General features: G+C 41.1%; 1 protein-coding gene across 3 annotated transcripts in view; it reads right to left on the minus strand.

The window, feature by feature from the left end:
• The window catches only part of dohh (deoxyhypusine hydroxylase/monooxygenase), a 16,709-nt gene extending 5,779 nt beyond the window's left edge, over positions 1-10,930 (minus strand). The window contains exons 1-6 of one of the 3 annotated variants that reach the window (XM_008277309.1): positions 10,850-10,930; positions 10,044-10,128; positions 8,411-8,517; positions 3,789-3,956; positions 2,109-2,185; positions 1,147-1,402 (exon numbers count right to left, since the gene is read on the minus strand). In XM_008277309.1, coding sequence (XP_008275531.1) covers positions 1,147-1,402; positions 2,109-2,185; positions 3,789-3,956; positions 8,411-8,516 — 607 coding nt within the window. In that variant the 5' untranslated portion in view covers position 8,517; positions 10,044-10,128; positions 10,850-10,930. Of the gene's footprint in view, positions 1-1,146; positions 1,403-2,108; positions 2,186-3,788; positions 3,957-8,410; positions 8,518-10,043; positions 10,129-10,242; positions 10,317-10,849 lie in introns of those variants that run through there. The other 2 variants (XM_008277310.1, XM_008277311.1) reach the window with 2 other exon arrangements.
• Positions 10,931-13,837: the final 2,907 nt, after the last annotated feature.

Consider the following 13,837-nt stretch of genomic DNA (forward strand, 5'->3'; position numbering starts at 1 on the left):
AAGTTTCATTGAAATCGGTGAGATGGCTTGTGCCACCCCCGCCTGGTCCTATCGTGGATGCACTCTTAAGCAGTCAGTCCCAGCTTGTTCCAGCTTTTGTTTCCCTCCCCGCGGGTTGGCCTACTGTTGTGGTGGTCCTTGATGTTATTTAGCTGCCTCTCTAAAGTGTTACTCGTCTCATGGGCAGACTCCAGCTCCAATACACTGATGTGCTATCTTATCATAAACACAATTAATATCCTTGTTCTGCTCTGCAGCCTAGGTGAGATTAGTGTAGCAGAACATGAACCAGTTCTCAACCCTGCTGCAGGTTCTCATTGTCATGGTCCTCCAGCTCAAAGTGGATCTCCTGGAGAGCAGAACAAGGACCGTTGTCAGTTAAAGATTGTGGAGTTGGAGGACCTCCGGACAAGCGACTCTCGAGAGGCAGCTGAATGATGTTTAGGAACGCCACAACATCAACCTGGAAAGCCTGCAGGTAAGGAAATATGAGACAGAACCAAGCTACGGGACGGATCAGAGCTACCTAGGTAGCAGTGTAAAGTGAAATATTCAGTTGCAGCATCTTTTAATGACAAGATCTCGACAATTCTTTTAAAAATCAGATAATGTTAAATAAAGATCATCCACAATGTAGTATTGTCAGACCACCTCATCCCATGCGAAATGTTAAAAAAAAAAATTAAAATTCAGCAAAAATGACTAAACTTGGTGATGTCCAATTTGCACTGAAACGGTTTTACAGATGATTGTATAAATACAAAAAACAGACAATCTGAAAATCTAAAATCTAAATCTAAAAATAAAATAAATAAATAAATAAAAAAAACAGAACTATGTGGGCCATGTAGAAATCACAAATGTCACCTATCACTGGTCACAAAAACACGTGCAACATGGATTTTGATGTTGACAAGGCACCACGACTGTACACCACTTAGTACTTGCACATGATGTGCTCCACACGTATTAAGAAGTGTCTCATAACTTTTTGATCACCGTTTATTTTCAAGTTCAAAGAGAAATGAATTGAAAACTGAAGTCAAACCATAAAAAAAGACCAAGAGTTACCAGATCTTAAGTTAGAGTTTGGCCTTTTAATGACTGCAGTGATACTTTTATAAAAGGTGAAGTGTTGTAGCCTACCGTCTCCCAGTGCCAGCACAGCTTCCTCAGTACCCAGGTTACGCAGGGCAAACATGGCGCGGTAGCGGTCAAAGAGTGGCAGACTTTGATCCAACAGAATGGAGCGCAGCTCTGACACGTTCTTCCTTGCTGCTGGAGGGGCTGGGTCTACAGAGCAGTACGGGTTCTTATCTGTACTTGCATCCTCCAACTGTTTCTCTTCTCCACTCTGTAACCATTCAAGCCGACGAACAGCCAACTGACAAGTTTCTGCAACCTGCAGAGATTGAATATCGGGTTTTATGCCTGATGCACATGTTTTGTTTAAAATTCTCTAATGTCTCTTTGCTGACGTCAGGGCCCCAAGACTGAAGCACAGTCACAACACAACCAAACATGGGAAAAACACTGGCCTCATCTTATGGTATACTTAGTTTCTTGCAGTGTAAGCATTCTAGTTCCTTAATGATTGTCAAAATCAAATTTTTCTGTTACATTAAATATAAATTTTCAACATAGCTGGTATTTAATTAAGGTCATTAAAGTTTAGTATGCTAATTGGTGAGCCAAGCGCATGTAGTCTGCTGTGGGGCTCCCACCTGGATGTTGAGGGTTCTTCTGTAAATATGTATTTATGATACTATGACATACAGAGTTAAGTGGTTGTGGTGTTATGCTTACACTTCTTGTTCTATCACTATTTTATCATCTATTTTGTATTGAGGACCGTAAATTCATTGCATTGAATTTACCTTTACTTACAACTAATCACTACTTTCAGAATAGAAAATACTTCAGGAATACAACTCAACATACCTTAAAATAAATATGATCCTCTTAAATTACTTCAGCAAAACTACAAGCCCAAATTATAGTGTTCCTTTGCACATTTTGTAAATGGGGTGAAAATGAGAATCTGGTGCACTTTTGGGTATCTACGCCTTGGTAGTTATAGGCTGCTATGTTTTGTGTCATGCTCCTACCTCTATTACAGGATCCTGACTGTACTCTTTCAAAAGGTCCAGAACCACAGAATCACCAATTGCTCCCAGGGCCTCTCCTGCAGACACACAGCGTGTTAGTTAAGATACAGGTACAACACTGTTGCTATAGTCCTCAGCTGTATTTCTATCCTGGGAAGATTAAATATTGTAACTAGTGCAGTGCTCATTCAAAACAAGCCGATTTTTTGGCCTCCAGCACTACTGCAGATTTCACAATGTAATGTCTAATTTGTCAAGTTTTTCTTTTTACTCCAACAACATAACACATCATTTAAACAAAAGAATGATGCTAACATCCAGAAGACCTTTAATACATTTATGAAGGATTTACAATGCATAATTGGTTTATTGAGACAAAGACGCATGTGTTTCAATGATTCCATCATAGAAAATTCTTAGTTCTAGGTATGTGTGTGATTATTGAATTAATATTTTTATGAAATTTAAAATTAATGGGATTCTATGGGAGAACATACTCAACTACAAAAAACGTACTGCTTTGACATATGGACACCTACAGACCGCATTTAAGGCTCAAAATACTCCCAAGGCTTATCCTGAAAATGCATAATTTTTCATTTGCTAAAAATCTTCAGTTTGGAGAGATGTACCGTCAATGTGAAAGCTTTTGTACCTTTTTGGAGATTTTATCAGTGTGTCATGTGACCAGCTAGAGTGTGGAGCAGTGTTTTTTGAAGATCAGAAAAAGATTCTAATCTGCTCTAAAGTGTACAAATTTGTCTCTGTAGGCATATAATTGGCACAATAATATAGCCACAAGGGTGTTCTTTGTCAGAATGTTAAAATCTAACTCCATTGAGCTTTGGTATTTTTGATGTAAGCCTTAATTGATAGGAAACTCACTGTTAAGCTCTCATTCAATGCAAGAGAAAGTGCAGGTAGATTTCTTTTTTAACCCTTCCTTTATGCTTGGCGTGTGGAAACAGGCTGTATATCATCATGCCCAGCAGCTCAAGCTTCAACTGTAAATGTGAAGTTCGTAGTAACTGCCACTTTCAGTCAGGAAACTGTATAAAGTTGTCGTAATTGTCATTAGTCTTTCATGCCTACGGACAATTGAGAATCACCAATTAATTTTTCAGTCTCATTGATTTATTTACACATTTGTATATTTATTAAGATCCACATTAGCTTTGTCATGGAGAGCAGCTTGTTTTCCTAGGGTCCACAAGAAAGATCACACATCAACATGGCACCAACAAATTAAAAAAGCAAAAAGGTGCAATCCCCTCTCTGTTGGATTTCTTAGTTTTGTTTTAGAAACATGAGTGAAACCATTTTTGATCCGTGAAATATTTTTGCAATAATGACATCTCTGATAAATACCGGAGGCAAGGCTTACTGAATTGGAAGCACAGTTTTACACCTCTGAAAGACAACCCAGTAGCTGTGGTGCCCAGTCAGGTAAAGTAGCCAGTTAGCCATCCCTCTGGTAACTGGCCCATACCAATTATCTCAAAATGGCATTTACTCATCCTAAATAATTGTCCGACTGATGAATCAGCCTACTGGTACTTTGCATTCGTAAGGTGTTCTTAATGATGTGCCACTTCTGTGTGTGTGTGTGTGTGTGTGTGTGTGTGTGTTTGGTCGTGAGCTGACCCTTTTCATCCCCATATTGCCTCATTACATGTTTACCTGCTTCATGCCTGACCATGGGTTCCTGCTGCGTGTCTCTCAGAACAGCTGTCAAAGTTGGAATTGCCCGTCTGTCCTGCATTTGTCCCAGGCAGAAGGCCAACTCATGCTTCAGCAGGGCTGATTCATCACTGAAGGCCTTGCTGATCCATTCAATAGCTTCCGCCCCTGACACACACACACAAACACACATTACAGCTTAAGTCAGTTAACAGTGCAAGGTATGACACAGACTTTTTTAAGTGTTCATCGACAAGACAGATTTTTTTTTTGGAACATCTGAGAACATGCTATAGTGTTGTGAACAAAGGTTTACATAAACTTGTAAAGACCATGCATATTATGGCAGTCTAATCACGCCAACAACTCTTTATTTTCTATGAGGGAATGACTGAGATACATGCATCTTTGTGACAAAAAACAAACAAACAAACAAAAAAACAATCATGCAATATGGGTCTTTCATAGATTTAATATAGTTCTTCTGGAAATATGACAAAATCTGCTGTGTCAAATATATACACTCACCAGCCACTTTCCTAGGTACACCTGTCCAACTGCTCGTTAATGCAAATTCCTAATCAGCCAATCACATGGCAGCAATTTAATGCATTTAGGCATGTAGACATGGTCAAGACGATCTGCTGCTGTTCAAACTGAGCATCAGATTGGGGAAGAAAGGTGATTTTAAGTGACTTTGAATGTGGCACAGTTGTTGGTGCCAGACGGGCTGGTCTGAGTATTTCAGAAACTGCTGATCTACTGGGATTTTCATGCACAACCATCTCCAGGGTTTACAGAGAATGGTTCGAAAAAGAGAAAATATCCAGTGAGCGGCAGTTCGGTGGGCGCAAATGCCTTGTTGATGCCAAAAGTCAGAGGAGAATGGCCAGACGGATTCGAGCTGATAGAAAGGCAACAGTAACTCAAATAACCACTTGCTACAACCGAGGTATGCAGAATAGCATCTCTGAACGCACAACACATCGAAACTTCAGGCGGATGGGCTACAGCAGCAGAAGACCACACCGGGTGCCACTCCTGTCAGCTAAGAACAGGAAACTGAAGCTATAATTCGCACAGGCTCAGCAAAATTGGACAATAGAAGATTGGAAAAACGCTGCCTGGTCTGATGAGTCTCGATTTCTGCTGCGACATTCGGATGGTAGGGTCAGAATTTGGCGTCAACAACATGAAAGCATGGATCCATCCTGCCTTGTATCAACGGTTCAGGTTGGTGGTGGTGGTGTAGTGGTGTAATGGTGTGGGGGATATTTTCTTGGCACACTTTGGGCTCCTTTGTACCAACTGAGCATCATGTCAACGCCACAGCCTATCTGAGTATTGTTGCTGACCATGTCCATCCCTTTATGACCACTGTAGGAGCCATGAGTAAGTCTGTGTTTTTGTTGCCAGGATAAAGAGCACATTGATTATTGTTGTTTTGATTGTGATCCTTTTTTGATGGACACATTTGATCGGGAGATAGCGGCTCCCGTAGATGGGCGGGGATTTAAGCTCACCTATTCACCACTTCACCTGTGCTTTTGTGAGGAGAAGAGGGAGAGTGGGTGAGCTGGGTCGCCGTATTTTTTGTTGACCGCTTTTTCACTTTTTCGCTATAATACTATTTTGATTGCTATTTTATTTTGATTACTTTTATTTTGAGCTTTTTTTCATACGAGTTATGATCCTGTTTTCATTTAATAAAAGGCTAAACTTATTTATAAGCATCTCCGTGAATTATTATTTAACCGCGCGTCAGACAAACAGACCCAGGCTCAGTCTCTCAGCGACACAAGAACTTGGATGTCGCTACAACCACAGAGTACCCATCTTCTGATGGCTACTTCCAGCAGGATAACGTGCCATGTCATGAAGCGCAAATCATCTCAGACTGGTTTCTTGAACATGACAATGAGTTTACTATACTCCAATGGCCTCCACAGTCACCAGATCTCAATTCAAAAGAGCACCTTTGGGATGTGGTGGAACGGGAGATTCGCATCATGGATGTGCAGCCAACAAATCTGCAGCAACTGCGTGTTGCTATCATGTCAATATGGAGCAAAATCTCTGAGGAATGTTTCCAGTACCTTGATGAATCTATGCCACGAAGGATTAAGGCAGTTCTGAAGGCAAAAGGGGGTCCAACCTGGGACTAGCAAGGTGTACCTAATAAAGTGGCCGGTGAGTGTATATATACAACTGCAGTTATAATTTTTGTTGATGTAGAAAGCTGTGTTAGCCAAATTTTCTAAGTGACATTACCTCATTCCTTCTTGTGACAACTGACTACAGCTGCTGACTTCTGAGCCAATTAAAATAGGGCCTACTGACACTCATTAGACCAAGCCACAAACACTACAAGGGGAAAGTGAGGAGCTAAGTACAGATCTGAAGAAGCAAATCACTGACTTGACCAAGTCAGGAAAGTCACTTTGAGATATTTCAAAGCAGATTCACCTTCCGAAATCATCTATGCAAACAGTTGTTTGTAAGTATAAACTGCATTACACAGTTTTATCATTGAATCAGGAAGAAAACACCAAGTATCACCTGCTGCTGAGGAATAAATGGTCAGGATGATCAAGAGTCAACCAAGAATCACCAAAAAGCAGAAGATCATGGGCTGAGAGGCTGCCATGCGAGAAGGAAGCCCTTTCTCCAAAAATAGCACCTTAAGGCTCGACTGAAGTTACTGCTGATCACATTGACAAAGAAAGTGCCTTCTGGAGGAAAATCTGTGGTCAGATGAATCAAAATTAAGCAATTTTCCCAAAATGAACAGAAATATTTTTGGAGGAGATAAGGTCAGGTCTTTAACCTACTGTTGAACATGGTGGTGGTAGTATTATGCTCTGGGGCTGTTTTGCTGACAGGGAAATGGGTGCTTTAAAAAAAATTGAATAATGAAAAAGGAAATCCTTAAGTTTGACTGTATCAATTCTGTGAAAAGGAGTGGTCAAAGATACAAATAAAAGCTTGCCAGAAGCTTGTGGGTGGCTATCAACAGTACCTAATTGAGGTGAAAATGGCCATAGGACATTTAACAAAATAATAGAAATGCTGTATGGATATTTTTGATTCAGCAGATTTTGTCTTATTTCCAGGAGACCTGTAATAAATCTAAGACATAATCAATATGCATAATTGTTTTGGGGTTTTTTTTGACAAAGATGCATGTGTTTCAGTCATTCCATCATAGAAAATGAAGAGTTGTAGGAGTTACTGGAACTCAAAACTGCCACAATGTACATTGTCTTTACAGTTGTATTTAAAAATTTGTTCACAACTGTAGCTAGAAGTGATTGCAAATGTATTTTCCGAATACATAATGGAATAGAATTAGAATAGAATTATTTTTATTGATCCCCCATTAGGGGAAATTTACACACCACAGCAGCATCTAAAAATATAGAAAGAAAGTAGAAGAAAATAACAATAATTAAGTAATAAAATACATATGTACACAAGATGACAAAAATAGCCTATTGAATGAAAAAGAAAACAAAAAAAAAACCAAGAGTTCAAGTCCAAAATGAGGTCATTTCATGAGAGTGAGTGAAACATGCAAAAACAAACACTGCTTCCATCTGGGATTGTTGCTGTTGACTAGCATCTGACTAGCTTAACTCCAGTTTTGAATAGGTCCAACTAAACCTTAGGTAGGAAGGGTTAAAACACAACTGTGTGCTAAACTAGATCTGACTGCTGTGCCACAGCAAGCATAGGTTCAGCTGAAACACAACTAAACTGACGCTAAACCTGGGGTTTAGCCCACCTACATTAACTGTGTGTCATAAAACATTATACTATGGAGCAACATGCAAAAGGAGACAGGAATCTGCCTTATAGAACCATCTTTTAAGGCAGAATCACAATCCATGTGCTGAATCACAATTCTCCCCACTGATCTAGTTGAATTCATGTGATCCCATCATTAGCCTGTCACTTCAACTCTGGGCTAATTACCCAACAATCCTGTTTTCACTCTAATGTTGTCCACTAATTTGAAGCCTGTAGGCTTTCCACTCTGTAAGACTAGTTAGGCAATCAGTATCGACCTATAAAGCTCCCATCAGAGAACACAGAATGACTAAATGACTCTGTGACTCTCAACTTTGTTACTAAGGAGAACCGAGACACTACCTAACATGATCCCAGATGGTTGTTAGCTGCTCAGATAAACATTAGTGCAACAGCTGCAACATTTATGGATAGACATAAGTCCAACTGCAGACTGATAGATGTAAGTAACTTGCTAGTTTTGAATGCAAAGCACCAGCTAACCCACACATAACAATAATAAGCTAAGCAAGAATAAAAGCATGAAATGCTCCATACTGTGCATTAGGTTAAATTAACCATCAAACTTATTAACGTATGGAGTGAAAGCAACTTTAACACTATCAACCAATTAATTGTCTGACTTCTGCATAGCCACTTAATTAATAAATTAAGGGATTAAAATGATAGACAGCACAGTATCAGGGACAGTTTTTATTAGCTTACGTCAATTTGAACAACTTTTGGATCTACATTCACATTCTCCAATAAGAATTCGTCTGAAAAACTCAACATGGTCACAGCTGTGTCAGTGTTTTGTGGGCATGTTTTACCTCCCAGGTTCCTCAGGGTGAATAAAGCTCTGAAGCGCTGGGTCAGGTCCTGTCCCGGGTCCACCAGAATCTGTCCTATTGCTGCCACCTGCTTCCCACTGGCCATACTGTGACAAAGAGGGACAGACAGCACTATGTACTACAATTCTTGATATAACGTGCAGCACCTTTCCCCAGCTATTACTACCCAACCTGTTTATTTTAGCTACCTCTTAATCACTTGCCAGTTTTAATATTCCAAACTGATGTGCTGAATGAAAATATTCAAATGTTCATAATATAAAATTTATTTAAAAAAAAAAAAATAAATCAAACAATTAAAAATTAGTTTTAATACATTCGTAGAGAAAAAAACAAAAACAAAATTGTCTTGCGTGTGTATTTTTATATACTGCTCAAAAAAATAAAGGGAACACCTAAACAACACAATGTAACTCCAAGTCAATTACACTTCTGCAAAATCAACCTGTCCAGTTAGGAAGCAACACTGATTGTGAATCAGTTTCACCTGCTGCTGTGTAAATGGAACAGACAACAGGTGGAAATGAGAGGCAATTAGCAAGACAACCCCTATAAAGGAGGGGATCTGTAAGTGGTGACCACAGACCACTTCTCTGTTCTCATTCTTTCTGGCTGATGTTTTGGTGACTTTTGCATTTAGTCAGTGCTCTCAGCCCTAGAGGTAGCATGAGGTGGTGTCTACAACCCACAGAAGTTGCTCAGGTAGTGCAGCTCATCCAGGATGGCCCATCAATGCGAGCTGTGGCAAGAAGGTTTACTGCGTCTCTCAGCACAGTGTCCAGAGCATGGAGGAGATACCAGGAGACAGGCCAGTGCACCAGGAGACGTGGAAGGGGCCATAGGAGGGCAACAACCCAGCAGCAGCACCGCTACCTCCTCCTTTGTGCAGGAGGACCAGGAGGAGCATTACCAGAACCCTGCAAAATGACCTCCAGCAGGCCCCTAATATGCAAGTTTCTGCTCAAACTGTCAGAAACAGACTCCATGAGGGTGGTATGAGGGCCGGACGTCCACAAGTGGGGCTTGTGCTTACAGCCCAACACCATGTAGGGCGACTGGCATTTGCCAGAGAACACCAAGATTGGCAGATTCACCATTGGCGTCCTGTGCTCTTCACGGATGAGAGCAGGTTCACACTGAGCACATGTGACAGAGTCTGGAGACACTGTGGAGAATGTTCTGCGATCTGCAACATCCTCCAGCATGACCAGTTTGGCAATGGGTCAGTAATAGTGTGGGGAGGCATTTCTTTGGAGGGCCGCACAGCCCTACATGGGCAAGCCAGAGGTACCGTGACTGCCATTAGGTACCGGGATGAGATCCTCAGACCCATTGTGAGACCATGTCTGGTGCAGTGGAGAGCTGGACCCGAATAGCCGACTATTCGTTTGCTGTGCTGGAATCGGGATATCAATTTTGATCTCCAATACCTGGAATAGATTTAGTTTCTGGTGGCAAAAACGTCTGCCCTTATGTGCTTTTCTTGTGTCTAGTCAGTTTAACATTGCTACCAATCAGCATAAACAACCTCAGCATAAAAGCATATTTATTGCTAAAGCCTACTATATTGGATGTCAAGTAAACAGGATTGTTGTAGCTAAAATGAACTGACCTTGTCTCTTCACGTAACAATACTGTGGCTCCGTAACTCTGCTGTCGCTCTCAGGCTGCAGGTTGACATGTAGCTCCTACAGTTTCTAAAGACAGAAAGTGGTTTCAGGTTTTTGATCTGACGTTGCTGACGTCAACAGTCCCAGTGTATTGTACTCTTGTGTTTTATTTGTCTGTTTTCTCTCTCTCCCAGTCTTTACCCTCAGGCCAGCCAGTCATGGCAGATGTCCACCCTCCCTGAGCCTGGTTCTGCTGGAGGTTTCTTTTTCTTTCTACTGCCCAGAAGGAGCTGCGGATGGGGAGTGATTTGGATTTGTTCAGTTGCTCTCTACAATTTTGTATTGGTCGTGACCTTACAATGTGTAATGCCTTAAAATGACATATGTTGTGAATTTGCCCAACCTTAATAAAACTAAATTAAATAATTATTTAATGTTAAAAGTCAGTAACTAGTCTCACTGCCATGATTCAAATAAGCCAAACCCATGACATATTAGAAACTTAAACTTATGTAATAAATTTAGGTAATTTTAGTCACATGCTGTTCGTGTTGTATTAAGTTTAGAGTGTTTCATGCCTTTCGTTGACCACACATTCTTACAGCTCTTCATACCGGGCTGCTGGCCACGTTTCAGGCCGCACGCTGTTGTTGCTGTAACTCTCCAGCTGGAGTTATGAAACACCAGCCTGGCTGCTGCTAGCAGTTAGCTCACTGAGTTAAACCGTATTTATCTCCAGCTAAACACTCACCACAGTTATACGGTAGAGAATTCACAAACACAACACAGGACGGTGGTGGCAGCTTACCTTCAGGACGAGAAGGTGACGATCCACACCGCTCCAGCTGGAATCCTCCATCGACAGAGCCCCGCTTCTTCTTCCCTGAGGTCTATCGGCGGTCAGCGAACAGTGACTGTAGGTGGTACCGCCATCTTCTGGTGTGGAGGAGAACCACTGTCTGGCGTTGACAACTTCGGTGAAACCATCCATTTTCTTTGCACCACATTATCCTCTGTATCCTCCATACCATACTGTACTGTATGGAGGATACGGAGGATATATCCATATATATGTATGGAAATCAAATCCCCTGATCTAAAGTACAACGGAGAGGGTAGAGGTTGGAAAATGTTGAACACATTCTAATATTCATGTGCTCCAAATACAAATAAAACTGCAAGCAGCGTTGGACAGGCCCTCACGTGTCCACGCGTGTCGGACACGACGCACATCAAGGTGCGGTGCACGTCGGGGTTGTGGTAGAAATGTGCTCTGGGCAAAGTGACAATCACCGAACCATATCCCTAACTGAATTTGAGGTTAATAAGGTCAACTGGCTAATAATAGCAAATACAAGTGTAAAATGTGTCCTTTCCCATTTCCAGATGGTGGCGCTGTGACTGTGAATGGATTATGGGGTGAGAATGTCATCAAGGCAGGACTCTCATCCAACATGTAAAGTCTGAGGGGCTAGAACTAAAAGACTAAGGACAGTTTCCACCTGAGAGCTTGACAGCTATCTCCCTCCTCCTGACAGACACACACATTGCCAAGGCTCTTCCAGATACAGACACCCCTACCATCACCCCACCACTGCTGACACACACACACACAGTCCTAACAGACAGCATACTAAGCACACAGGTGACCCACTACCTCACACAGCCTGGACACTGCACTGTGTTTACACCTTTTTAGAACGTTTATACTTGAGTATTTACAATGTTTATTTTCATATTTGAGTGCATTTGTGTTTACACTTTATTAAAAGTCTGTTTTTATGCCACTTTTCTTTTTTTGGGTGAAAGCCAGGACCTCCAACTGTAATTTTGTTGTGTGTACGGAGGCATATGCATAATGACAATAAAAGTATTCTGACTGTGATTGTGACTGAGGCAGAGTGCAGCATGCAGAGGGCAGGGAGACAGCACTTGCTCTTTCATGGTGAAGCATCAAAGTTCAGAGGACCTCCACAGACACGCCATTTGATGAAAATTCACAATTTTCAGTATGAGTCATCATCAACATCTAAAGGCTCACGACACCACATTTGAGGTTAATATGGTCAATCAGCTAAAAATAGCACATAAAAGTGAAAAACACGTACTTTCCTATTGCCACAGCAGGTGGTGCTATGACTATGAATGGATATTGGCATATGGGTTTCATCAGGGCAGGAGTGTGATCAAGTATTTAAAGTATTTAAAGAGCACGTACAGCAGGGGTATTCGATTAAATGTCACTGTGGTCCAGTCAATAAAATTTCCTCCAAGTAAAAGGTCCGAACCAAAGTCCAGTTTGTGCCTTATAGTCGTCCCCTATGGCCACATTTTCATGGTTTCAACAATACTTATTGTCAATTTTTTAATGCAGGGTATGTTTAACTGAGTGCACAGTTAGCTCTTTTACCATATATACAAGTAGTCCCAGGCAAAAAAAAATTGAGGCCTTTATTTTAGATTAGAGAAAACAAAAACCTCAGAATAAAATACATTTAAAAATGTGCAAACAGAACCAAATAACCCTGTTATCTCTTAAATTAAAGAGGTCTCAGCCTAAAGAACTGAAGGCCTCCATTTCAAGTAAAAAAGTCAACATCCTCAGAAAACAATAAATAAAAGATTACGTTTGCAAGTTGCTGGGCTGTAAATGTATGTGTGATAAGTTGGATAGATCTGTCATATTGGGCTTGCAGCTCGGTTTTGTGCGTGCCCTCAGCTTGGACTTCAGGGGATAACTTTGCTCAAAAGAGCTGTGCTTTGTTTCGTAGTTCATTGCTACTTTTAATTAATGCCACGTTTTCAGAGCATATGAGGCACACTGGTTGTGAACTGCCTGATTGAAGCATGAACATGCATTTCCCTGTCCACTCATCTTCAAAGCAGCTATTTTCCTGATCAGCCTTCCTTCTCTTGGAGCAAGCCATGCTGTCATCACTGTCTCTTCCTCTCTGCTCTGCTGTATAAGCAAGCGCAAAGTGGCAGCGACAGCAAGCTGTGGCAGACAAGACATGCTTCCTTTTTGATGGTGAATGATCAAATCAGAGGGCTGTCAAAGCCACACCCTTCAGTGAAATGAACACCTTTTGATAACTTTTTACCTTCAAGGTGTACTCTACACACTACCTGAATTTCAGCGCTCTGTGACTTACCCCCTAACAGAAGTTTGCTCAGGGTGGAGAAACGAAAAATTCAAATTGGCGGACTTTCTTTTGGGTTTAGGTAAATGGCTACCACTGGCTTTTTTGTGCGTCTACCAAATTTCATGGATGTAGGTGAAAGGTGCTTTCCGTGGTAGATGTTACAAATATACATAAAAGTGTAAAACATGTTCTTTCCTGTTGCCAGCAGGTGGTGCTATGACTGTGAATTTTATTTATTTATTTTCAGTTTTATGTTTTTATTTATTGCTACACAAAGCATCAGTCACTTTTGGAGTATTAATGGCACTACTTGGGGGTTTCACAGCTGCTCCTTTGCCATCTCAGTCATTTCACAAAGTTTACACATGACAAGCTTACTAAAAAAACAGACACTCTTTGCTGGTTAGTTCTGGAAAGCTAATTTGAAAGGTCAGCATCCTTCCGCGAGAAATGGTCTTAAAAAGACGGAAAGAATTTCAGCATTTCAATATTTTTTGGTACGTAAACTTAAGGGAAAGTGTGAGTATGCCTTTTCACACGCCACTCCTGCTTTCTCTTCTTTACAGAGGTCTTCGGGGGGAGTGGGAGCAGGGGTTTCATCAGGGGCTGCAAGGTGGAGCGGTGTTTATTATTATTATTATTATTATTATTAT

The sequence above is a fragment of the Stegastes partitus genome, unplaced genomic scaffold (genome assembly GCF_000690725.1).
Source record: "Stegastes partitus isolate 25-593 unplaced genomic scaffold, Stegastes_partitus-1.0.2 Scaffold95, whole genome shotgun sequence".
Classification (NCBI taxonomy): Eukaryota; Metazoa; Chordata; class Actinopteri; family Pomacentridae; genus Stegastes; species Stegastes partitus.